Below are 26,366 nucleotides of genomic sequence, written 5' to 3' on the forward strand. Positions count from 1 at the left end.
AGACTAGCACAAGCTTTAACAATTTTGTTTACAATGTAATCTATTTATTTCCTTTCTCTCTAGACTAGAGTTGCATGGTATTAATAATGCTTGTGGGACATCACCGATATATAATAAAATGATTTGAATACTATGATAAAAAAAGGAAAATAAATAAGCATCAAATTGACATTACACCTATAACTTGTCATGCACAAAGTATTAATTTTTTATTTTTTTCCCCATCCGGCGTATGTAGTTTTTTTTTTTTTTTAACCCTCCCTAGGAGCTCCCACCCCTTTTGCTCCCTTGGTGATTCGAACTCATAACCTTCGGCGTATGTAGGTGACGTACGTTTCCAACATGATTTTATCCATACCCATGACTTAAACCCGAGACCTCAAGTTAAAGGTGAAGTAGTCCCATCACTAAACCACAACTCACGTTGGTGTACAAAGTATTAATTAGTTATATTTAACACATAATATCCCAAGTCTGTTTATTTTTTTAGCCAAAAAAATTTTAAGCCAAAAAAGAAAGTCAGTTTCCTTATTTATTTCCCATAATTAGTACTAATTCTTTCAGATTAAACAACACAAGTATCTTGTGTTACTTCAACCGTTCTAATTAATATGCTGCCTTCACATAGGAAACTTATGAACTACCAATAAATCAATAATATATACGGCTTTCAATTTAATCCCACAGTTCATTTTTACTTTTCACTATATTAAAAAAAAATATATTGTTTCATATTTTACTTATAACATTAACTACTTATTTCTTAAATCAAATCCTAAGATTTAAGATTATACACCAGTAATATGACTATTAAACTATGGGGATTAATACAACTTTAGAAACTAACTTAAAGGAAATGAAAAAAAAGAAGAAGAGGATATTGACGAACGAAAATAAATCTGATATTAGAGTTGCCATTTAATAGTTTGAACTTGCTCTCGACATTGATAGTCTTGGATATCCGAATTTCCACCTTTGACTCCTCATTTTGTCATCACTTCACCGTTTTTCCTTGGAAACGGAAAAAAAAGATAATTTTCAACGTTTCGTGCAACATTATTGCCGCTAGTTCTAGTTGAGTTAGGGGTCCCTCCTCTCTTGTACCTTTCTCTACAACTCATAGTGTACTCCAAACCCAAAATGAAAGAAGACCAATTTTTTAAAAAAGTAGAAGAAACTGAGCTATTTTTGTAGAAACAACTTTTCAAAATGGGCTAGCTTGGTCCCCCAATTGTCCATATCTAAATTGAATAGTATTGAAGTATAGTGTGTTTGAATTTCACCAGTGATATTAATTAATCACAATTTGATGAAATATATCTAAATTAGTCATGATTACATTAAATTTAGGAACATTTACAGAAACAAATAAAATTGTCATTTTCTCTAGGCTGTTATTTGACAAGATTCATAAACAATATTCCAGAAAAATTTACCCATTTGAGGCTGACTTTCGAACTCTCACCAAAACTACTCTGCAGAGTACACAAGTAATGTATCCATACAAGTAGTCTTTAAATGAAAGACAAAGTTTGTAGGCATGAAACAATTGTGTCATCAACACTTCAGTATGAAACAAATGTTGGGAAGAAAACTGTATATATTATCATTTATGAAAAATGATATTTACATTATCCTCCAATGTACCAAAAACATATATATCTACATGAAATGTATGTAGTAACACAAATGTATGATAGAGGGAAACAGACAAAATCTTCACAAAATGAGAAACTTGAGCCGCTATAAAATGTAGATATTGGTGCTTATATGCATGTCAAGAGAGGACATTGAATGCCTGAGCAGTGCGAGCAACCTTGATAAACACGTCCTCCAAAGTTGTATCTGCCAGACCCCAAGCATAAACTGTGAATCTACTCTTTGCTTTCTCAACAGCTTCAAATACATCTGCAATTCTAACCTCTTGCTTTGGCAACTCAAACTTCTGTGTCCCCGATAAATGGTATATCCTGTTGGCATTTGGGGATAGACGTCGCACCATGTGCTCCACTTCCTCCTCCTTATCTGATGATGTTGTCATCGTAAACACATATGACCCTCCGTATCTTCCCTTCAACTGTCATCCAGCAGGGGAGTACATGGTCAGAACAGTTGGAAAATTAATGGTATCAGATGGAGACGTCGAAAAATATATAAACTGACTCAACACTTGCAGCATTGTATTTCAAAACAAGTCTCCACTTCCCTTCATTCTTACTTATGAACACATTACTATTCCTATCAGACGAGTATACAGTGAGGGAGCACAGAAAATGTACAGGATTTCAATTTTTTCTTGAAGGCTCAAAATTACCTCTTTGGCATTTCCTACACACTGCAAGTTGCCATCCACGAATATTCCTAGTCGATCGCAGAGATGCTCCGCTTCTTCCATTGAATGAGCTGAAATTGTTATCCTTATGAGTTGTCATATTAATGGTCTCATTAACCAGGGGTTAGGAAGGAACAAGGAAAGAATTCAGGTGTGCAAAGTCCAAGATATGTTGGGTAGGACATCTGAATTAATGTGGAATGACAAGAAACTAGTGTACAATGCATAATATCACGTTATCAGTACTTTTAAGATTACTTTATACTGTTGTTTAAAGAACATGCGTAATTGGAGAAACCTACATGAAGTTTATTCAGGTCAAAAGGGGCAACAAGGAAGTAAGAGAAGTAACGTTAAATTACTTGTGAGAATAATTGCTCTATCTTTCTTTGCACGTTTGACCACATTCCACAAGTTATTTCGTGAAGCTGGATCCAGTCCAGTACTGGGCTCATCCATGTAGACAACCTGGAAAAATACATAAACCACAAAAGAATATCAATACACATCTCTGATTGTCTTTCTATGAGGATGGATGGTAGCACTAACATACCTTGGGATCTCCAATCAGTGAGATAGCAACACTTAGTCTCCTTTTCATTCCTCCGCTGTATTTCCCAGCTTGCTTGTCAGCAACGCCTCCATGAAACAAGTTGACACTCTTAAGAGATTCTTCAACTGCCTGTAGACAGAAAGGTATAAGTAGCCCAAATACATAAAAAGCATCTGTTTTGGATGAGGAGTCAATTTCATCAACATTTTGTCTTTCAAATTGCCTCGACAACTAATTTCCCTTATTCCAATCTCGAAACTTGAACATCTCATGTACTTTAAGGACCTTGGGGAGTTGTTTGGTGGGTTAGGCAGGAGAGAGGGAGGAGAGGGGGAAGGACTCAACCAATTGCTTGTGCTATTGATATAGATATCAGTAACAATATCCTGGCAATGGGACACGTTATGCTAATTGGTGGTAACATAGCCAAATCAACATTTCTGCTCTAACAGGAATAACTTCAATTTTGCAAGTGCTCCTCATAAGCCCGAAAAAGTTAATACATGAACCATTAACTTACTTGTGTCAAGACTGCTCCTTTAAGATTTTTAAGCCTTCCATAGAAAAGTAGGTGTTCCCTTCCTGTTAATTTTTCCCAAAGTAAGCTGAAATAAAATTCCACATGAAAAAAAAAGCCAATTAGTATCATGACACTGATATTTGCAGGAAGGAGAAGGGATCACATATAAACTTGACTTAATAGAAAGTAGATTCTTACTCATGCTGCGGACATACACCCATGTTGGTGTATATCATATCCATGTCTGTTCGAATATCCATACCCTGAGCATATGCAGTACCAGAGCTTGGTTTTATGAGCCCAATCATCTGTTAACAAAAAAAAATCACTAAGGGGTGTAGAGTTTTCAGATTTTGCAATCTAAGTAAATGAAAGAAGAATCAGTATACATTACATCCGACTACAAGAAGAAGGGCCCTAAGAATGTGTTTTGAAGTTATAAAGGTCACATAGTGACTAAAACTTAAGATTTACAAAGATACATCTAACACGAAACAGACAACAGGACTGACCATGCTAATAAAAGTAGTTTTGCCAGCACCATTGGGACCTAGCATACCAAAACATTCCCCTTGAGGCAAAGCAAGTGACAATCCTCTCACTGCAAATTTCTCAGGGTTTCCATCTCTCCCTGGATAAACCTTTTTCAAATTGTCACAAATGATGGCATGACCTGTATTTGATTCGAGCAATTGCTCAACTCTCTCCCTCTGTTGAAAGGAGGTTCAATATGGTTAGGTTTGTAGATAGGAATAAATGACAAGAGAAAAATGTTTTTCACGAGAAACGTTAAATGTTTACCTCCTGAGCAACATCAGGTTTCTCCATTTGTACAAAAACTTTAGTCTCCTCCTTTGATAAACTAAGTTTCCTGATAGGATGTGAAGGCTTCTTCCGGAAGTTCCTCAAGAAAAAAAGGGGATCTTTCCCTGATGATGTAATCTGATCAATGTAATAAGCAAGAACGAGAAACACCAACCACTGCACTATCATAATTATTAGGACCTCCTTCATCCCATTTTTTCCATCACTCAAATCTTTCCATCTCATACCATCTGTTCCCATATAATTCCCAATGAAAGAATAGTAGGAAAACTCGTATAATCCACGAAAAAGAGAAAATCCAGGATAAAGTTCCATAACTATAATCCAGCCTCCTACAAAGTCATGATAGCATTTACCAGAAGATTATACAAATGTGAAAAACAAAGCCAAACAAAATATCAGGAGAAATAGAGGCAAATCTATCTGACCACTATCGCAATTTTTAACATTATTTTTGGCACAGAAGAGAAGTAAAGGAGAAGAAGTTGTTATCTTCACCTAATGAAAGTATATAGCTCCCATGCTGCTTGGTAACGGAAAGGAACATTAGAAGGAACACAGTAATTTGTTCCCTATTTTCATTCAATGCCTGGAGACTTTAGGGAACGGTTGCTCACCTTTCTTTCATCCCCTCATTTCCTTCTACATTCCCCCCCCCCCCCCCAGGGTATGGTAAAACTACAAACTAAAGACATCAAATTAATAAACCAACATTGCAGCAGCAAATCCAACAGAAAAATGTAAAAAGACAATTGTTGTATATATTTAATTTGGAGTACTGGAGTAGAATCCTATCAAACTTGAATTAGTACTTTCTCATCCCATTCCTTAAATTTTTACAACATGAAGCCACTTATATTGAATACAGTCAGGAGAAAGAATGGACTTTTTAGTCGGGATGCAGTGGTAGAGAATGATGAGGGGCTGCTAACCACTTAACTTTCCTTCTTTTGACTTTTGAAGGATTCATGAATATGAATTCTTCTTCTCTCCGTACCCTTTACTGCCTTTCGCCCTACCTTCTTAAATATCCCCTGACAACATTCTCCTCCCATTTAACATATTTAGTAGTTCCAAAGAGCTCTAGGTAAGCAGATAAAATAAACAGACATGCCATTAACTTTCACTATAGAAGCTGAATGATTCAATCCCCTCAAAAGGTCCCTAATGAACTGCAGGTCAGTACAAATGTATTGCTTCAATAAATTATCATCAATCTGGAGGTGACAAGGTGTTGCAACTACGAGAATCATGATTTATAGTTCTAACTAGATGATCAAAGAGTTAGCGAGACATCCTTAAATTTCCTGAACTTACTGGGAAATGAATTATCCTGGAGAAAGAACTGGAAAAGGAATGATGCCAAGAGTCCGTTTGCAAACACCATCATATAGCCGATGACTGTTACAATGTCAAGTAAGAAGAATTAGTCATATCATGTTTGATGCTGAAAGTTGATATGAACTATTGATTCATCCTTGCAATATTAACGGCAACTTCTATTGCAGATATCAAACCTGTGGCTGTCTTAACATTCGAGAAAAACGCAGCAACTAGAAAAGCAAGGGACACTTGCAAGTTTATGTAAATGAAGTAAAACACGAACTGGATGCTGTAATCATTAACCAAAAAGAACTTCAAGCCTGCAAAAAGGGATAACGGGAAAAATGAAATTTGTATCAGGCAACTCCAGTTAACAGAAAGGCTCAACTGAGTAGCTGTAAATTTACCTACTAATGAGCCGAAAGCCACAAAACAGAACATGTATATAGTAGATATGACCAAAAAATAAGCATAAGAAATCATCCAATAGGGAACATCCGCAAGTCCATGCATTTTCATCATGATTCTTAGTTTCTGCTCCTTCTCATAAACTAGAGCTATCAAAACAACCTGCACACAATAAATCATGCAATAAATATGACAAGCATAAAGAACTATATAGGATCATATGATAAATTAAAAGATAACATCTGTATAAAGGCTGATAGTGTATGCAATTACTGCGTCACAAATTTATAACATAAACAAGGTACGATAGTAAAGAAAATAAACATTGGAGGAATTTCAGAAATACTGATCGCCAAAAGGTGCAGTAATACTCAGAAAAATGTTATGATTGACAAAGTGCCGAGTTAAAGAAGCCTGACATTATGAAAAGAAGTTAAATGCATGTTTACTATGATGAATTCTTGTAAGTATTTCTTGGAATAACTGAATTAACAGTTTAGAAGTCCTAAAGAACTAATATTTCTTAGCTCTTCTATCAACCAAATCAGTCTTTATTCTCGTACACGAACCAAGAAATAAAGCATGTTCAGCAAAAGCGAAATAAAAGGAAAACTTAAAACTCATACTGTGTGACTAAAAAAGATGTTAACTTTCACTCCTCATTCCTCCAACACATAAAATGAGGTAAATACTAAACAAGCATTTGATGAGTGCAAGAGAGTTGTCTTGGAAATGGATAGCTGACAAGTTGACATCAACAATTGCATTAATAAAAGACAAATTTGTCTGCCATGGAGATGGCCAATTGAACAAGTTCCATTACGATTAAACAGGACATATTAACTTACAGGAAAGAGTTGTGAAACCACCCATGTAAAGAATAGTGGTCCCAGTAGAGAAGCAAAGTCCAGCCTGAGTTTTGTCTCTGGTTTGGGCATTTCTTTGACAAACTCGAACAGCATTTTTGCTGAAGGTCCAAGCAAAAATTGAAGGTACGCATTTGATGCCTGTACACAACATTGAACAAGAATTTATCACATCAATAACATGAATAGGTTTAGTATAACTACAATTTGCCTTTCATAAAGAATCAACAGAGATTGCAGACATAGATACTCAATCCCTACATTCAACAAGAAGTGCAATGTGAAGCAAATCAATCTGATGACCTTTGAGTTGCTAGTGGGATAAGGAACAGGGCAACTTGATATTTCTTAGTAATGGTCAATGTTGAAACATTTTCTTGCTAATTAACTGGACAAATTAACAACATGACGAGCTGACAATTACATTTGTTAATGCAAAAGAACTTATTTTATCCAGCTCCGTTATGAAGCAAAAATATGATCAGAATTACCACTTCCAGCTCTTTCAAAAACAGCTGCTTCTTGTCATTATTAAGTACTACTCTACTCTATACTTACTAAGAGACTAAGGAAACTAGACAATCTATAGTATGGTCTAATGAGCAATCAAGAGTATAAGGACAGGATTATGGTCTGTCCAGCTAGTACCAATATCTAGACAAGGCAGTCATAAAGTATTAAATTGAAACAAGTCTCTTTCCACCCTCAAAGCATACCAGCAAATCTTATTTGTATATCTGTGCGTGCATGTAGATATTTAAATTATAATTATTTACACATACTGATGTATCAAAACATGCACAAATTTATTTGAGAGATTAGAGCATCATAAAGAAGGGAAAAGCAGAAATGCACTGAGAACTCCAAATATCCACCCCGTGCCCTGTCATGCCCTACTCAAGTAAATAGAACTAATTTTCATGATATCTATTAAGAATTTCCTTCACTGTGCTATGATCAGCAATACAAAATTTACAAAGGCCAAGAACAATTTACATACAGAAGAACATGGAAGTAGAAAGTGAAAGGTTTACCAAATTCACCGAACGAGGAACTCTTGTCAAAGCCATAGGTTGATTGCCTGTGTCATTCTTATAGGTAGAGTTATACCAAATAATCACATTGAAACTATTCCTATCTGAATTAAGGAAATCATATGCTGCAAAAAGAGATCACACAAAGTTAAGACGATACTGGAATAGCATGGTTATACATAAGGACATTTATGCAGAGGGGACCAGAAAAACCTGCTATTATCTCATTTATCTTTTCCTCTGAATTCCCCTTCCTGTAACCTTTATAAAGCTCATCATTGATCTCATCAGAACTATTACGCCACAAGTGTAAACCTTTTAAACAACTTATCTCTGCAGCAGACAATTAACAAAGCTATAAATTATATAAACTCAATATGGAAATACATAAGCTTGTTTGTGCTAACTTTTTTGACACTACTCAACTACTAGTATATATAACATCTTTAATCTTAACGAAATGTCAACGCATGTGCTTATCTTCCCATTGGTTACAAATGCGTCAAGTAAACCCTAAGAATTCGATCAAATAGTTTGAAAAGCATGTTCGGGCTAAACTATAAAGTATCAAAGATAAAATATCTTCCGTAATAGAAACTTTTCCTACTGGGATCACAACATTTAGACTCAAGTTCTCTGGCTAAAGCTTAAACTAATCCGATGTTAGTTATACACCAAATAGTAAACTTTTTCAACCTAAGCATTATGACTTCTTCCTCAATTTAGACATGCAATATCTAACATAAAAAAAGTTAAGGCAAGTCAAAAAGCAGTAAAGAAGATAAGTTGACTACCTTGCTGAATATTTGTAGTACCAATATCTAATGGAATAGAAAATGTGGAGTTTGGAGAACACTGCGATTGAACGTTGTAGACTGGCAGGTCGGAGAAGAAAGCTGACTCAAGAAAATTCATAACCCTAGTTGGTGAATCAGAACCCTGAAAATCGGAAGGTGATTAATCATCAAACAAAGAGTAAATTTTGAACCTATGCGTAGTGAATATCAAGGGAATGATAAAAATAAAATAAGCTAAACGGAGAGAGAGGCTCACCAAGACATTATTGGCTAAGCTATAGAAAATGTCAGAGGAATTGAGAGTTGATCCACTGCTGAACAAATTTCTACGCATACCTATTAAGTTCCATAATATTAGACATACATTATGAATGCTATCAGAGAAAATACTCAATTCACTTCAAGTATACTAGGATCACAGAAAAACAATTCATACTTTCTCCAAAAGTCTGATTAGTTCCAGTCAGAAGTATAGTAGCAGGACAAGAACCCGATATTCTGCAAGAATCATCCGGCAAGTCCCCAAATGAAGTAAAATCAGTTCGAACAGCACGATACTCTGGTGCCGGTATCTGTAACAAGGGAGGCCATTCCGGTGGGCTAGGAATCGGACATCTGCCGACTTGGGACAAATCTGAGTATTCAATACCACATACTTGTTCACATATGCCATCACCATTTTGGTCAATACATTTGCAGCCACAATTGTTTGATGGTTTATCTAACTCATTGTTGACCAAAACTTGAATGAGAACTAGCAATACACAAAGTATGACAGGGACCAAGATGAGACGAATATTTGACTTGACCTCTCTTTTCTGCAACACAAAAGTAAATAAATAAAGAGTTAAACATACCATTTCAGAATACAATACAGTAGCGCAAATATCACTTTTTACCTGAAAATAATGTATAGAAATTCTATTTAACCAAAAACAAATATTTTTTGCTTCAGATACAAATTATAAATGCCAATCATAAATTATACTCACTTTATTTCAATCTGCTTGATCTACTTTCCATTTTAGGCCAATTCAAAAAGAAACTCCTTCTTTTTAAAGACTCTATAACTTCAATTTTGCTCATGGCATATCTAAGCTCATGATATTAAAGGACATTTGAATATATTCTACGTATTTAAGATCACGACATTCAAAAGTATTGCTTGCTTTGTTAAAATCCATGTCAACCAGACAAACAAATTGAAACAGAGGGAGTACAATGTTTTGAAATTGAATTGCAAAAGGAAGATAAACTCAATTTATCAAAAACACAGAAACAAACCTGAAAAGTCAAATTCTTTCTGAGTAAAGCATTGGCTTGAGTGGAGAAGCTCGCTGGACCATGCACCGAATCCGCCATTTTCGAAGTGAAAGTATTTTTTAATTTTAATTTTTAAATTAGTTTGAAATTAGCTAAAGAAGTTCATTGAGAAATCTCCATTTTATTTTTTTTGAGAACTCGAAACTCAGAATGAAGAAGCGATTGAAATTCAATTTAAGAATCTCCTTTATATACCAGTTGAAGAAAGTCATTTTCTTTTGAAATTAAGTAGGTTGACGAAATTGCCCTTTTCTGTCGTTTTCATTCTGGTGAAGGAGGCTGCCTAAATGACTAAACTGCCCTTTTTACATCACGCGGTCTGATTTTGTTTAGCTACGCGCCGAAAATATTTTTTTCTCTTAATCAAAAATCAAAATTAGCAATTTCGTTATTTCCACATTACCTAACAAGTAACGACTAACGAATTGAGAGTTTCACTTTGACCTTGAAAGCCAATTAAAAGAAAAAACTTTGTTCATACTCAATTGGTTATTTTTCTACTTCAATGTCCTTTTCAAAAAGTTGCAAAGTCTGCTATTTTTACTAGTATGATGTTTCGTTTAGTCATTCAAAGTTCTTATAATAACATTTCTTGTCCTTGTTACTTGGAATTTTCTCAAGAACATTTGTAAAATTTTAATAGCAGAAAAAATAAGTGTGTATACCACTAATAAATGTGGTGCAGTGGATGAGATTATTTTTTTCTTAATTAGATGTCTCAGATTTAAATCTTAGATATGGTAGAGCGTTACTCCCTGAATGGAGCCCTACACAGTCACACTCCAATATAAATATCGAACACCAAGTGAAAAATAAAAAAATAAGTGTGTATTTATTTTTGTATTCATATTAGATTACAACAATAACTCCTAAGTTTATTTTTCTTTTTTTTTCCGAGTTTCACGCTTTAATTATTAGCTATTCCTCTTTCCTATGTGTTTCTTATCTGAGCCACATCTGAATTAGTGCATTTTCTTCTAAAAATTAATATGAACAAAGGAACATACATCATGAATATCCTCAATATTTTCATTTGTGAATTATTTTGCATAGAGCACATCATTTGCCTTGTGGATTATACTGTATAAGAATTAGCCTTTAAGAATTCACTAGTATGATTTAGCTATAATTTGATGAAATGAATCGTTTCGACTCTCACGATTTAGAAGGAAATGAAAAATAATAAGTTGTATGTTTTTGCACGATAATTTAAAAATAAATAGTCAAACATTATTTTAGTGAGTTGTCAGTTAAATTTGTTTGTTGCTAAGAGTCCCACACTTTATCCCTTTTGATCAATCCAGAAATTTATTTTTCCTTTTGACATTTTAATTTCAAAATATGGCTCTTTTAGTTTCAGACTCGAATACTAAATACAAATAATCAAAGGTGAATTAAGAATTTAAAGTTTATGAATTCTCAATGATCTCAATAATTCTTTTTTTTTTTTATCATAAGTGTCCAAAGAAAATCGAAACTTCAAGGATGAGAGCAACAAAGCTTTAGCAAATTTCATTTATATTTTTGAATCATGAGCTTACATTGATATAAGATTTTCAAACAAATAATTTTTATATTTATATTTAATAGAATTCACACAACTTTTTGAGTTTCTGAAAATTTACACTCCATTTCCTAGATCCACCCCTACAAACATATATCCATTAAATGCGGATTTCAACAGTATTAGAATGTGAATATAGTATAATTTCTTCTTTTTTGGCTAACAATTTTCAGCATTTTCTTGATATAATATATGGTTCTATACTTCTATTAATTATATAATAAAGCCTGAATCAGATTCTTTCTAAAAGCCATATGTCTCAACAATAAAAAGAAAGGAACAATCAAGATGTCATTGTTCTGCTTGAAGTCATCGTGTGATTTATTAATTAATCAAAATTTTATATTCAAAGTCTAACTATTAAAGTAATTCATTATTAACAGATTCACACATCCAGACACGGATTCTTCTTTGATATAGTTTCATTTCTTAATTGAAAAAATAATAATATGAAAGTTCTTGGAATTTCCATGAAAGTAAATAAATAAACAAGACATATTTGTTTATTTTTGGCCTAATTAATATTCCCCTGTTTACTTTATTTGTAGATTTTTATTTTTAGTTATCACTTTTAAGTTTTAACATATCAAGAAAAGACAATTATTTTTTTCATGATAAAATTTAAGTATAAATATGACAAATAAAAATAAACGGGGAGAATACTTCCTAGAATTAAGAAGGGATTAACTTCATACGTAGGATAAATAGAGTACATACTTTAATTATGTGTAGGATAAGTAAAGCCATTAACTATTGCTATGTCTAATGGTAGCACTCTTTAATTTGTTACATTTATTGAATTCTAATTCAAATTAATGTTTATGTTTCGTGCCTTAATGTCTCCTAAATATGCCTTTAGACAAATTTCTTACACATCAACGTGCAATACTTAACAAAAATGATAAATCTTCGAAATAAAATCTAATGATTAAAATAAGTGAAATTTGACTCATCTACATATATATATATATTAAAGAAGTGAGAGACATGTTGTTTTTCTCATTATTTGTTGTTTAATTAATTAATATATATGAGCTTAGGTGTAATATCATTTTTTATAATTTTCGATGCTGTTTCATTATATTCCTAATAAGGAAACAATTGTTTTAGTCCATGTGTTATTAGTATATATGATTTTTCTACAATTTACAAAATCATTTGAAGTCGAACAATATTCAAATATCAGTGGATGGAAATAATATAAATTTAAATTGAATCATAAGACATTTGCAATTAGCAGATTCAATCTTCGCAAAAACGTAATGTCACAAATAGGACAACGCATTTTTGTTAATCTAATAACACCATGAATATTGATAAGTGTAACATATATTAATCACCTTAATTTTGTAATTTAATCACAACTTTGACATTTGTACTTGTTTTTAAACTTTCACGAGAAAGAAAAATTCTAAGCTTTGATCACTTAAAAATATTATATTAGAAATTTTAAAAGATTAAGTCGTGGCATGAGAAACTAATCAAAGTGTAATCTCACAATCGACCTCTATTAATATATCGATATTGTCTAATGATATTAAACTTTGTTATGTAATTTATTGTTGTTGTATCTTAGGTTGTACCTCAACAATTTCCTCAAGCATTAAACATGCTTAGGCCTTTTTTCATATAATTATTAACATACCAACTCAAACTAAATTTTGAGAGAAAATAAAATAATCACCAAATTCATATGAAAAATCGATCCATTCTGGCGATAAAAAGCGAGGAGAGATTGTTTAAGAATAAAAAAGAGGGTAAAAATTAATGGTGTTAACTTCAAGTTAGATATAAAAAATAAAATTACACATTTCATTTAATTAAAAATTAAATATGCTCAATCTAATAATATAAGGATCATAATCATAATTACAAGCTAATAACACTGCTAAAACCGAACCATTGATCCCCCGGCCCTTTCTTAAATGAGAAGAAAATACTTCATTATATATGATTTCTCTTTTCACCTGTCACTTTTGACAAATTAAGGAAAGACCAAAAAAAAATCTTATTATATCTTTAATTTATTAATATTGAGTTAATGTCTTTGAAAAATATTGTGAATAAATATGTTTGAGATCCTATCAATTAACAAGGATAACATAGTAAACTCACTATATCAATCACTATTTTTTAATAAGTGTGTCAAGTCAAAATTTGATAAATAAATAGGAACGGAGGGGGTACACCTTAAAGATGTATTTACGTGTAATAAACAAAACTGCTTGGAGAAAATAAATATATTTCTGATGTTGTACATTACGTCTTTGATCAGCACATGCAAGCATGTGATATATATAAGAGCAAAAATATGACTTTGCTATATATTAATTTCTTATTTCAAATGTTTTATTGCCCTTAAATTGTAAGATAAAAGAATGATGTCTTTTTAACTTTTTTTTTATTATCTCAAGCCATAGTCGAAACGTGAAGCCAAGTACAAGAAGCCATAGGCCGGCAAAAGATTATGTAATCCCATTAAGATCGCCATTAATATCATACGCTCTAATAAAATAAATTTCACAAAATATGAGCTATATTTAATTTATAATTGACATTTTAGTTATTTCGATCCAATTTAAAAGGAAGGCAACTACTAGAACATGTATGTATATATATAGGATCAGTATTTTATATATAGATACTCTTTTCAATATCTTCATTTTTTTAGCTTTTAATATACAGCAAGGTACAGGTAGTCTGCCTAGGATTGCAATTGAAAAAATAATAACTAAATTAAATTATTAAATTTTGAGAGTAGAATAGCTGGGATATCTTTAAAAATAAAAAAAAATTGACACACACGTTTCTTTGTTGTGTTTTGAGGTATATATGTTTAAAGAAAAATGGTATATGCTACTCGGACGCTTAATTATCATAATTAATCCCTAATATCACGGGATTGGACATTAAGGGAGGTGTGAAAGTGGTATAACAGGATTTGGCTCATCTCCGTTACACTTTTTCTTTCTCAAGTGCATATTTAGATGAGTGATATTTGTCATACTCTATTTAATATTTAAAGGTTTTAGATTACATTTAATTTAACAAGCTTTTTAATCATAGTTAAAAAATAAATTAAGAAAAAACTCACTAATTTTGGTAAGAAAATTCTCATCTTTCATTAATTTAGCTGCTCGTTAATATAATTATTTTCATGACATATATTTTACATATCCAATATTAATATCGTTTCCCTAATCTAAAGTTAAGAATACTCCCCGTTTTTAAAAAAAATATTATTTGACAAAATAAAATTATAGATGAAAGTGTAATGAGATCAAAGATGACTTAAAAAAAAAGCAGAAAAATAATTAAGAAAAAAGAAAAGACCAACTTTATTTTTAAACAGAAAATATTCTAAAACGTATAACAAATATAATTATACAATATATTTTTTCCTCTCCATTTTTTTTCATTTCCGAGATAAACTTATTCGACAAATACTTTTCTTTTTACTCAACAAAAAATAGATTATTATTTTTTTCCCTGTCAAGGAAGTTTACAAGATTTTCACAAAAAAATAAATGAAAAATATAATGTTATATTTTAAAGTAATTTAGAAAGTATGATCTGAAATTTATCTTTTTTTTAATACTATATTGTAGAGATTATTTCGAGTTATTAATGTGTATTTTGTATCTTTTATTTACAATTAAGGATAATATTTATGATATTATCTGATTAATTTTTCAAATAAAATTAAAATCAAATCAATTATATTAAAAAGAAATCAGAAAGTATAATTAAAGTAATGATATTAATGAGGAGCCCAAATGAGTGAAAGATGATTTTTCTTACCAAAGTCGGTGAATTTGTTTCTAACTTGTTCTTCAATTATGATTAAGAGTATGTTATTAAATTTAATCTAGACTTCTAAATTTTAAATATAACAAGTGACACTCATATAATATGCAATTTAAGAAATAAAGAAAAGGTGTAACGGAAATAAGTCAAATCCGATATAACGTACTACTGCAATTATAAAGTCAAAAAATGGCCTGAAATTTAATGGAAAAGGGTTGGAAGGAGATATAAATAATTTTTTAAATGCCAAAAATACCTAAAGACTCCTCTAAAACTTGACATGTTTTCTCCCGATCCCTTAAACTATCAGTAGTCTTAATTATCCATGAACATGGCTTTAGTCATCCCTACATACCTAAAAGAGGGTGTAGTCATTCTCTTTGTTACTTCAACGTATAGAGGGTAAAGGGTAACAAAAAACCTAGTTCAGAAGGATAATTAAGACTATTGATAGTTTATAGAAAATCTGAAGAAAACACGTCAAGTTTAGAATGATATTTAGATATTCTGCCTATTACGTTGTGTATTGGATGAGTAATGTTTCACAGTTGACACTAGTTTTGGAAGTCTTAGCCAGTTGTTCTTAATTTCCAAACTCAAATTGCACCTAAAAGTTAGGAGTACTAACATATATATTGAGTATAAATCAATACTAATATAGTAATATATATGACGACTTTGCTAGTATATGATATATCGAGTAGTGCTAATTAACAACATTTTAATCGTTAAGTATTAATTTGTTTGCAATATGGATTGGGATACAGAGTCTTACCCTGAGTACAAAGATTTTATTTTTATTCCCTTCTTTGCTCTCTTCTTCCCCATCCTTCGATTCATATATACTCGACATATTAGTTTTCGAGGTAAATATATAGACAAAATGATTTGCAAGACCCTTTGTATGTGGAGTACTTATTAATTTCAGTGTATCATCTTAGTCCTTGAACTCTATGGAGTTTTATGCAGACACCTGAACTTGTTCAAAACTAATATTTTGGACACATTTAGTATGATTTTTGTTAATTTAATTTAATTAACCGCGCTCTGTTGATGAATTGCAAGGCATGGAAATTTATGTATTTTCTATCTGCAGAGATATTTGCACTTTATGTTACTTATAACGAGCCTTGGTTCACAAATACTCGATATTATTGGACAGGCCCTGGAGATGAGGTGTGGCCTGATCTCAAAATCAAGTAAGGATTTGGTGTACATACTTTTTTTTTTCTTCATAATTTTAGCTGAGTCAAGGGTCTATCGGAAGCACAGATTAAAGCTGAAAGGATGGAATATGTATGCTGGAGGATTTTACTTATACTCTATATTTACGCTGATCTACTGGGAAACAAGGCGCTCTGATTTTGCTGCCCACATGATTCATCACATAACATCACTATCACTAATTCTTTTGTCTTACATTTTCGGGTACGTAATTTAGACGTGTATTAAGATTTAATGATTTGTACCTTAATACACATACATTTTAACATTTAAATTCAAACGTTTTAATCATAATAAAAATAAGGTCTTAATTCTTCTCCAACTACGCACATGCTATATAAGAGTATTATATATATTGAATTAGAAGAAAGACCTTTCTAGTTTAATTTGTTTGTCTTACTATTCTTTTTAGTCTGTTTAAAATAAATGAAAGTGCAGGATGGCACGTGCGGGATCAATGGTTGCATTAATTCATGATGGAACTAATGGAAATTGCAAAGATGTCACATCAGTGGATTTCATAGCGTTGCTGATATTTCCTTCGCTCTTTTCGCATTGTCTTCGCTATTACTTCGTCTAATCTACTTTCCATTTTCCATTATCTACAGCTCATGGTTCGAATTGTTTCACATAAAATAAAATAAATGTTCTATTTATATTATTTCATATTTCGTATTCGTCCTTTTATCTCAATTTATAATGTAATGTAATTAATCTTTAAAGATGAATTGATTCATTATTGCTTTTGCAGCTACGAAGTTCTTTTCATAGTGGATAAGGAGAAACAACAAAATATTAATGGAATCATACTTTACTTTGTGATAAATTCAATGCTGATATGCATACTGCTTCTTCACATATATTGGTGGACACTATCCTGAAAAAAGGCCACGTTCGATTTGGTAATTAAAAATTGTCTCTGGTTTAATAATAGTTTAATTGATTGACTATCAAAATTCTTATCCCGTTGATGAGGGTTCCATTATCCCCTCCTCATTTTCCTTCCCGCCTACCCCCAATATTAAGGAAAAATAAAAAATAAAAATATTCATCCATTGCAATTTATATGATGCATTTTATGTACAGTAGCTTTTATTTCAACAAATTTATTTACTATACGAAATCTTAAAGGAAATTATAAAAATTTGTGTATAAATGATCTCATTAGGTTAAATTAGAAGTTTAAAATGAAATATAATAAAGTACAGTATTTCTTTAGGAACAAATTAAATAGGAAAGTGAGTTACCTAAGTTGCACGGAGAAAAAAATATTGTTTATATTATATACTTCCAGCTTGTGATCTTAGACTGCATGTATATATCTCAATGATTTGCAGATTCAGAATCTGAATCCGATGAGGATGAGCACAAACAGAGTTGATGAGGATCAAAAGCTTGGTTTATTAAAATACTCATAGTTGTTTGTATTGTATTTCGTATAGATTCATAATGTATATTTTTAGTTATGTAAATATTTGTTGTTGAAATAATGTTTGAATATATATGTTGTTACAACGAATTAATGTAATAACAAGGTTTGACGGTATATATCAAGTAGATTCATCCATGTATATAATCAAAATATTTATTTTTATTCTACTTGTATAGTGTAATTAATTATCAGGGAGAGCGTTCAATTATTGAAGCCCTTGCCTAAATCTTACTATGCCATATAAACACAGGGCATTGATGTATAAATAGGACAAGAGTGGGTTGCTAAGGTGGTAACCACCCTCCACCTCCAATCTTAAGGTCGTGGGTTCACTGGAGTTCCCACTAGTTCCTGACCTAGCCTAACACTTACTTGAACTCAATCTTTCAAGAAAATGTGGTATTAGATTAGTTGTGATCAAGGATGTCAAGAGAGAACATTGAAAGCTTGAGCAGTGTGAGCAACTTTGATAAACACATCCTCCAAAGTTGTATCAGCCAGACCCCAAGCATAAACTGTGAATCTACTCTTTGCTTTTTCAACAGCTTGAAATACATCTGCAATTCTAACCTCTTGCTTTGGCAACTCAAACTTCTGTGTCCCTGATAGATGGTATATCCTGTTGGCATTTGGGGATAGGCGTCGCACCATGTGCTCCACTTCCTCCTCGTTATCTGATGATGTTGTCATCGTAAACACATAAGACCCTCCGTATCTTGCCTTCAACTGTTGGAATTACATGGTCAGAACATTTTGACACGTAAAAAGAAGCAGTTGGAGAGGTAAGAAATGACTTGGCCCTGGCAATCATTTCCCTTCGTTCAATCAACATTTCCAAGGACCTTCTTGCTTTTAATATAGTATAGATAAGATAGATAAGAAGCATATCTGACTCTAGAATTGCGCCACAGTATCAATAATAGAAATGTGCAGGACTTCTTAAATGCTTGAGATTACCTCTTTGGGATTTCCTATGCACTGCAAGCTGCCATCTACGAATATTCCTAGTCGATCACATAGATGTTCTGCTTCTTCCATTGAATGAGCTGAAATTGTTATCCTTTATGAGTAGTCATATTAATGATCTCATTAACCAGTGGTAAGAAATGAACAAGGGAAGAATTCAGGTGTGCAAATGTATGTTGCGCTTGGGGCAAATATCTCATTTATCAGTACCCTTCATACAACTCGTTAGTACTGTCCTGAGTGCACATAGTTCATTCATCTTAAAGGGGAAACAAAGAAACAAGATAAAGAATGTTAAGTTACTAGTGAGAATAATCGCTCTATCTTGCTTTGCACGCTTGACAACATTCCACAAGTTACTGCGTGAAGATGGATCCAGTCCAGTGCTGGGCTCATCCATGTAGACAACCTAAAGAGTTTCATAAACCACTAGCATATTATCAATACACATCTCGGAATATCTTTCCGCGAAAATGGATGGTAAGGAGTAATATACCTTGGGATCTCCAATCAGTGAAATAGCAACACTTAGCCTCCTCTTCATTCCTCCACTGTATTTACCAGCTTTCTTGTCAGCAACGCCTCCATGAAACAAGTTGACACTCTTAAGAGATTCTTCAACTGCCTGTAGGCAGAAAAGTATAAATAACCAAATATAGATATTGCTTCAGATGAGGAGTCAAGTCTATCAAGATTTTAGTCTTTCAAGTTGCCTCGACGATTCATTGCCCGTAAAGAATCAACCAATTGCTTGTGCTATAGATTGAATAGTATCAGTAAAGATATCCTGGAGTTGAGGAATACAATCAATTTAATCAGTTGTATTAATTTGCTGTAACTTGACGCTAAATCAACATTTCTGCTGTAACACATTTTGGATTATAAGTTCAATTTTACAAGCACTCATTAGCCATTAACCTACTTGTGTCAAGTCTGCTCCTTTAAGATTTTTAAGCCTTCCATAGAAAAGTAGATGCTCCCTTCCTGTTAATATTTCCCAAAGCAAGCTGAAATAAACTCCCAAATGAAAAAGACAATTAGTATTAGGTCAATATTATTTGTAGGAAGGGGGAATCAAATGTCAACTAAAAGCAATTCTTACTCATGCTGCGGACATACACCCATGTTGGTGTATATCATATCCATATCTGTTCGTATATCCATACCTTGAGCATATGCAGTACCGGAGCTTGGTTTTATGAGGCCAATCATCTGTTAGTAGAAAATTATCAATCAAGGGTGTTGAGTTTCACTTTTAACAATCTAAATACATAAATAAAGAGTCAGTATGCACCTTATCTGACTACAAAATGCAAGGCAGTCAGAATGTGTTTTTAAAGTAGTGACTACTCTAAGATCACATCCTTGAGTGACTAAAACTTAAGATTTACAAAGATATATCTAGCACAAAACAGACAACAGGACTGACCATGTTAATAAAAGTAGTTTTGCCAGCACCATTGGGACCTAGCATACCAAAACATTCCCCTTGAGGCAAAGCAAGTGACAATCCTCTCACTGCAAATTTCTCAGGGTTTCCATCTTTCCCTGGATAAACCTTTTCCAAATTGTCACAAATGACGGCATGACCTGTACTTGATTCAAGCAACTGTTCAACTCTCTCCCGCTGTTGAAAGGAAGTTCCATATGGTTAGTATTGTAGACAGGGACAAACATATCCTGCAAAAATGTTTTTCATGAGAAATGCTAAAACATTTACCTCCTGAGCAATATCAGGCTTCTCCATCTGTACGAAAACTTTAGACCCCTGCCTTCTAAAACTATGTTTCCTAGAGGAAGGTGAAGGCCTCTTTCTAGAGTGCCACATGAAACATAGGGGATCTTTCCCTGATGAAGCAATCTGATCAACGTAATAACCAAGAAAGAGAAACACCAACCACTGCACCAACATAATAATTAGGACCTCCTTCATTCCATTTTTTCCATCACTCAAGTCTTTCCATCTCATACCATCCGTTCCCAAATAATTACCCTTGAAAGCATATTGGGAAAACTCATAAAATCCACGAAAAAGAGAAAAGCCAGGATATAGCTCCATAACTATAATCCAGCCTCCTACAATGTCATGACAGAGTTTACTAGAAGATTAGTACAAAAATGAAGCAATATCCAATTAAAATATTTTCAACAACTCAAACAAAATATCAGGAGAAATGAAGCCAAACAAAACACACCAGTATCTCAATTCTAACATTATTTTTTTGCACAGAAGGGAAGGAAAGGACAAGTTGATTCTCTTCACCTAATGAAAAATATAACGTCCATGCTCCTTGGTAAAGAAAGGGAAAATTAGAAGGTTAACAGTAATTTGTTTCCAATTTTCATTCAAAGCCTGAAGATTTTAAAAAACAACAACATGGAAATAGTAGGTTTGACAGTAGCAATAGGACGAGTGGTTCTCGTAATTTTATTGCCCTAAAGAAACACAACCGGACTCCTCTTCTCGGGAATTTTAATGGTTTGGGGGACGTCAATTCCCTCCATTTTTTGCCTTTCCTTTCCCTTCGTCCAGCCACTCTTTTAGTTCCCAAAATATATATAATCTAGAATCCGTTCAATCTCTAAGGCAGATTTCCGCTGAGAAGGGAATAGTGTTTGTGTCCAAAAGTGAGCAAAGCCCTATAGCTTCCCTTAAACAAAATTTACTATTTCCTGATAGCTCTAGAAAGCAGATAAAAGAGACAACCATGCAATTAATTTCCACTTTAGAAATTGAATGATGCAATCCCCTCAAAAGGCCCAAATGTACTGCTTCAATAAAACAGGACTGTCACCAATTTGGAGGGTGACTAGGTGGTGCAACAATGAAAATCATGAGTTAGCGAGACAACCTTAATATTACGGAACTTACTGGAAAATGTTTCATCCTGGAGAAAGAACTGGAAAAGGAATGATGACAAGAGTCCATTTGCAAACACCATTATATAGCCGATGACTGTTACAATGTCAAGTAAGCAGAATCCGTCATATCATATTAGTTGCTGAAAGTTAATAAGAAAAATTGGTTCATCATCATTCTCATAAACATTCTCTTTCATATGCGCAATCGTTGCAATATTAACAACAACTTCTATTACAGATACCAAACCTGTGGCTGCCTGGACATTAGAGAAAAACGCAGCAACTAAAAAAGCAAGGGACTCTTGCAAGTTTATGTAGATGAAGTAAAACACGAACTGGATGGCGTAATCATTAAGCAAAAAGAACTTCAAGCCTGCAAAAGAGAAAAAGGGGAAATGAAGGAAATTTGTACCAGACAACTCCAGTTAACTGAAAGGGGTCAACTGAGTAGCTGTAGCATTACCTACTAATGAGCCGAAAATCACAAAACATAACATGTATATAGAAGCTACGAACAGAAAATAAGCATAAGATATCAGCCAATAGGGACCATCCCCAAGTCCATGCATTTTCATCATGATTCTCAGTTTTTGCTGCTTCTCATAAACAAGAGCTATCAAAACAACCTGCACACAATTAATCATGCAATAAGCATGACAAGCATAAAATATTAAATAGAATCATATGATGCATAAAAAGATAACATTTGTATAAAGGCAATTAAGTATATACAATTACTCTGATACAAATTAATAAGATAAACTTAACCAGGCATCTTATTGTTTCTAAAGAAAATAACCCGTGAGGAATTCCAGAGATACGAAAAGTTGAAAGCTACTGTACATTCTGTCAAACCTCACGATTAAGTTGAAAGCTGCTGTACATTCTGTCAAACCTCATGATTGATAAAGTGCTGAGCTAACGAAGCCCGACACTGTATGATAAATGAACACGAAATTTAAGAATGTAAAGAAGATTATTGGATTTTGTGATCTTAAACTAAATGTGTGTACAACATACCAAAAGTACCCTATGAATTTTGTGGTCTTAAACATGCCATGTTATTTCTACACAAGAATGTCACTAAGGGTAAAATGTGAATGTTGGAGATAAAAACTTACTAAATATATAAAAAGGCATTCTTTTGAAAAAAGCTAAAAATGGAAGTAAGACACAAGGAAATGGAGGGTGCAAAATTTTCTTAGCTCTTCTATCGAATAAATCAGATTTTCATTCTCATACATGAACCAAGAAATAAGCGATTTTCACCCAAAAGAAGAAGAAGAAGAAGACTTAAAACTCATAGAGTGACTAAATAAGGAGTTAACTTTCACTCCTCATGACTCCAAGGAATAAAAGGAGATAAATACTAAACAATGCAGTTGATGAATGCAAAGAAAGTTGTCTAGGAACTGGATTGCTGACAAGTTGGCATCAGTGGATAGCATTAACAGAAAACAGATTTGACTGACATGATTGAAACAGTCAATTGAACAAATCCCATCATGATAGAACATAAACAGAACATACTTACTTACAGGAAAAAGTTGTGAAACCACCCATGTAAAGAATAGTGGTCCAAGGAGAGAAGCAAAGTCCAGATTGAGTTTTGTTTCTGGTTTGGGCATTTCTTTGACAAACTCAAACAACATTCTTGCAGAAGGTCCAAGCAAATCCTGCATGTAGGCATTTGATGCCTGTACATAGCATTCAGCAGATGTAGATATTCATTTCATTCAGTCAAGAAGAAGTACAACGTGAAGAAAATCAGATGACCTTTGAATTTCTAGTGAGATAAGGAACATACAACTTAATATTTCTTAGTAATGGTCAATTTCATACAATTTTGTTCTTGCCAATTAACTAGGCAATTTGACAACATAACGAGCTCAGGGTTATCACGCCAGGCGCCTTCAACAACTGCTGCTTGTCATAATCAAGTATAACTCTTCTTTAAACTTAAGAGAGTAAGGAAATTAGACAATATAGAGTATGGTCCAATGAGCAAATCAAACGTAAGATGCTCAATTGGACTATGGTCCCATCCAGCTAGTACCAATAACTAGACAAGGCAATCATAGAATATAAAATTAAGAAGTCTTTTTCTGAATTTAAAAGCATGCATCAAATCTTATTTACTATATATGTGTGTGTGCATGTAGATATGAAATGCATTTTATTATTTATACAGATATGTGCGTGTAGATATGAATTTTGAAAGTTTACCAAATTCACTGAACGAGGAACCCTTGTCAAAGCCAAAGGTTGATTGCTTTTGCCATTCTTATAGGAAGAGTTATACCAAATAGTCACATTGAAACCATTCCTATTTGAGTTAAGGAAATCATATGCTGCAAAAAAAAAAACACGCATAATTAATGTGATACTGAAATAGCATAGTTATGCTTAAAGACATTCATGCAGAGAGCACCAAAAAACCTGCTATTATCTCATTTATCTTTCTCTCTGGATTCCCGTTCCTGTAACCCTTATGCAGCTCATCATTGATCTCATGAGAACTATTACGCCACAAGTGTAAGCCTTTTACACAACTTATCTCTGCAGCAGGAATTAACAAAGCTATGAACTGTATAAACCCAATATGGGAAAGATATAAGCTTGTTTGTGTGGAAGGGTCTACTTTTCTTTGACAATACTCGACTATTTGTATTTATAGAAGCTTTAATCTTAGACAGGATGGTAGAGAGCATGTGCTTATCTTCCCATAGTATACATATGTCAACGTAAGAACCTAGGAATTCAATCAGATAGTCCGAGAAGCATGTCTGGTGATACTACAACATCAAAGTTAAAAAGATCTCCCGTGATAGAAACTTATCCTACTTGGGTCACACAATAACCATGAAATGTAGACTCAAGTTCTACAACAAAAGAGGTTTACTTTTTCAGCCTAAGCCTTGTTCATTTTTCCTGAATTACACATGCAATATCTAGAACATCAAAATGGTTAACGTTAGTCAGAACTCAGAAAGCAGTAATGAACATAAATCGACTACCTTGCTGAACAGAGACAGAACCAAATTCTAATGGAAGAGAAAATGTGAAGTAAGGAGAACACTGTGACCGAACATTGTAGACTGTCAGGTTAGAGAAGAAAGCTGCCTCAAGAAAATTCAGATACTTAGTCTGTGACTCAGAACCCTGAAAATTTGAAAGGTGTTTCATCATCAAACAACTAGTAAATTTTGAACCTATGTACCGCGAATCTCAAGCAAAACAGCAAAACAGAATAAGCAGAATGCAGAGAGGCTCACCAAGGCATTATAGGCTAAGCTATAGAAAATGTCAGAGTAATCCACAGTTGATCCACTGCTGAACAAATTTCTACCCATACCTATTAAATTCCACTTTATTCGACATACAGTAGGAATAGTATCAAAGAATTTAAATACTCAGTTCACTTCTAGTATACTAGGATCACAAAAAAAACAATTCATACTTTCTCCAAGAGTCTTATTAGTTCCAGTTAGAAGTGTAGTAGCTGGACAGGAACCCGATATCTTGCACGAATCATCAGGCAAGTCCTCATATGAAATAAAATCAGTTTTTACAGCTCGATACGTTGATTCTGGTATCTGTAACAAGGGTGGCCACTCCAGTGGGCTAGGAATTGAACAACTGACCGCTTGGTTCAAATCTGAGTATTCGATACCACATACTTCTTCACATTTGCCTTCATCATTTTTGCCAACACATTTACAGCCGCATCGATTCCATGGTTTATCCAACTCCTTATTTACCCAATTTTGAAGGAAAACTAGTAATAAACAAAGTATTATAGGGACCGAAATGAGTCGAATATTTGACTTGATATCTCGTTTCTACAACAAAATGAGAAACAATCACGAAGAATAATACCACGTTTATAAACACACATAAATTTTTCAATATCATGAACAAAAGTGAACCAACAAAAATAACTTCCATGTACCAAATTTTTTTTACAAAATAACATGTATCCCGTGATATCCCACAAATGGAATCTACGGAGAATAGAGTGTAAGCAAACCTGAAAAGTAAAATTCTTTCTGAGCAGAGCATTGGCTTGAGTGGAGAAGCTTGCTGGACCATGCACCAAATCCGCCATGGTTTCATTAATTCAGCTCTTTTCTGAATTCCAAGTGTTTTATTTTTAAACTTTTGTTTAAAGTTAGTGAAAGGAAATTCGCTGAGAAATTGGCTTGAGTGGAGAAGCTTGCTGGACCATGCACCAAATCCGCCATGGTTTCATTAATTCAGCTCTTTTCTGAATTCCAAGTGTTTTATTTTTAAACTTTTGTTTAAAGTTAGTGAAAGGAAATTCGCTGAGAAATCGGAATGAACAGACGTTCAGTCAGTGGCCAGTACACTGGATCTTCTTTTTATGTGCAGATGGCTGTAGGGCATGGTTTCAATTGGATAATTTTTGTTTTCTTTTATTATTTAATGATTATGACTTCACTTTTTAAAAAAATATCTCAATTCTATGTACTACCACATAAAATATGTAGAAATATATATATATATATT

General features: G+C 33.1%; 4 protein-coding genes across 8 annotated transcripts in view; 2 read left to right on the forward strand and 2 right to left on the reverse strand.

Moving 5' to 3' along the window:
• LOC125830903 (ABC transporter A family member 2) overlaps positions 1-26,366 on the forward strand; it is a 151,322-nt gene that overhangs the window by 112,490 nt on the left and 12,466 nt on the right. The gene's annotated exons all lie outside the window — the stretch shown is intronic.
• Positions 1,662-10,048, reverse strand: LOC125830905 (ABC transporter A family member 7-like). Of its 2 annotated transcripts, none has more exons than XM_049510091.1 (18): positions 9,943-10,048; positions 9,095-9,476; positions 8,915-8,994; positions 8,656-8,800; positions 8,075-8,194; positions 7,862-7,986; positions 6,810-6,968; positions 5,961-6,123; positions 5,748-5,873; positions 5,548-5,631; positions 4,207-4,460; positions 3,918-4,115; positions 3,604-3,713; positions 3,406-3,490; positions 2,886-3,014; positions 2,695-2,800; positions 2,315-2,403; positions 1,662-2,077 (listed from the first exon to the last, which is right to left on the reverse strand). In XM_049510091.1, exons 1-18 carry the CDS (start codon positions 10,018-10,020, stop codon positions 1,778-1,780), a joined length of 2,733 nt encoding a protein of 910 aa, XP_049366048.1. In that variant the 5' UTR covers positions 10,021-10,048; the 3' UTR covers positions 1,662-1,777. The 2 variants fall into 2 exon arrangements, with proteins under 2 accessions (XP_049366048.1, XP_049366047.1); XM_049510090.1 differs by having other exon boundaries at positions 4,207-4,562.
• LOC125831091 (alternaria stem canker resistance protein 1-like) lies at positions 16,406-17,457 on the forward strand. Its single transcript, XM_049510280.1, is given in 6 exon segments — positions 16,406-16,551; positions 16,625-16,780; positions 17,015-17,056; positions 17,058-17,081; positions 17,083-17,190; positions 17,328-17,457. Coding segments are annotated over 6 exon segments (606 nt in total).
• On the reverse strand, positions 18,150-26,034 carry LOC125830904 (ABC transporter A family member 7-like). 4 transcript variants are annotated; one of them, XM_049510085.1, is made up of 18 exons: positions 25,867-26,034; positions 25,297-25,678; positions 25,112-25,191; positions 24,854-24,998; positions 24,276-24,395; positions 24,063-24,187; positions 23,375-23,533; positions 22,300-22,462; positions 22,084-22,209; positions 21,847-21,930; positions 20,695-21,050; positions 20,404-20,601; positions 20,077-20,186; positions 19,897-19,981; positions 19,471-19,599; positions 19,278-19,383; positions 18,966-19,054; positions 18,150-18,734 (listed from the first exon to the last, which is right to left on the reverse strand). In XM_049510085.1, exons 1-18 carry the CDS (start codon positions 25,942-25,944, stop codon positions 18,435-18,437), a joined length of 2,835 nt encoding a protein of 944 aa, XP_049366042.1. In that variant the 5' UTR covers positions 25,945-26,034; the 3' UTR covers positions 18,150-18,434. The 4 variants fall into 4 exon arrangements, with proteins under 4 accessions (XP_049366042.1, XP_049366043.1, XP_049366046.1 ...); XM_049510086.1 differs by having other exon boundaries at positions 25,297-25,588; positions 25,867-25,975; XM_049510089.1 differs by having other exon boundaries at positions 25,297-25,614; positions 25,867-25,975.

This window comes from Solanum verrucosum, unplaced genomic scaffold (genome assembly GCF_900185275.1).
Source record: "Solanum verrucosum unplaced genomic scaffold, falcon-dt-bn FXZP01000049.1, whole genome shotgun sequence".
NCBI lineage: Eukaryota > Viridiplantae > Streptophyta > Magnoliopsida > Solanales > Solanaceae > Solanum > Solanum verrucosum.

Bases quoted from the DNA above. Each gene is read 5' to 3' on its own strand.
- LOC125830905 (XM_049510090.1), bottom strand. From the start codon at position 10,020: ATGGCGGATTCGGTGCATGGTCCAGCGAGCTTCTCCACTCAAGCCAAT. The intron at 3,015-3,405 runs GTAAGTTAATGG...TTCTGTCTACAG, and splicing joins AAGGAGCAGTCTTGACACAA to GCAGTTGAAGAATCTCTTAA. The intron at 2,404-2,694 runs GTAATTTAACGT...TAACAATTTCAG, and splicing joins TAGAGCAATTATTCTCACAA to CTCATTCAATGGAAGAAGCG.
- LOC125830904 (XM_049510085.1), bottom strand. From the start codon at position 25,944: ATGGCGGATTTGGTGCATGGTCCAGCAAGCTTCTCCACTCAAGCCAAT. The intron at 23,534-24,062 runs GTAAACTTTCAA...TGCTATGTACAG, and splicing joins TTCCTCGTTCAGTGAATTTG to GCATCAAATGCCTACATGCA. The intron at 19,982-20,076 runs GTAAGAATTGCT...AGTTTATTTCAG, and splicing joins GGTGTATGTCCGCAGCATGA to CTTGCTTTGGGAAATATTAA.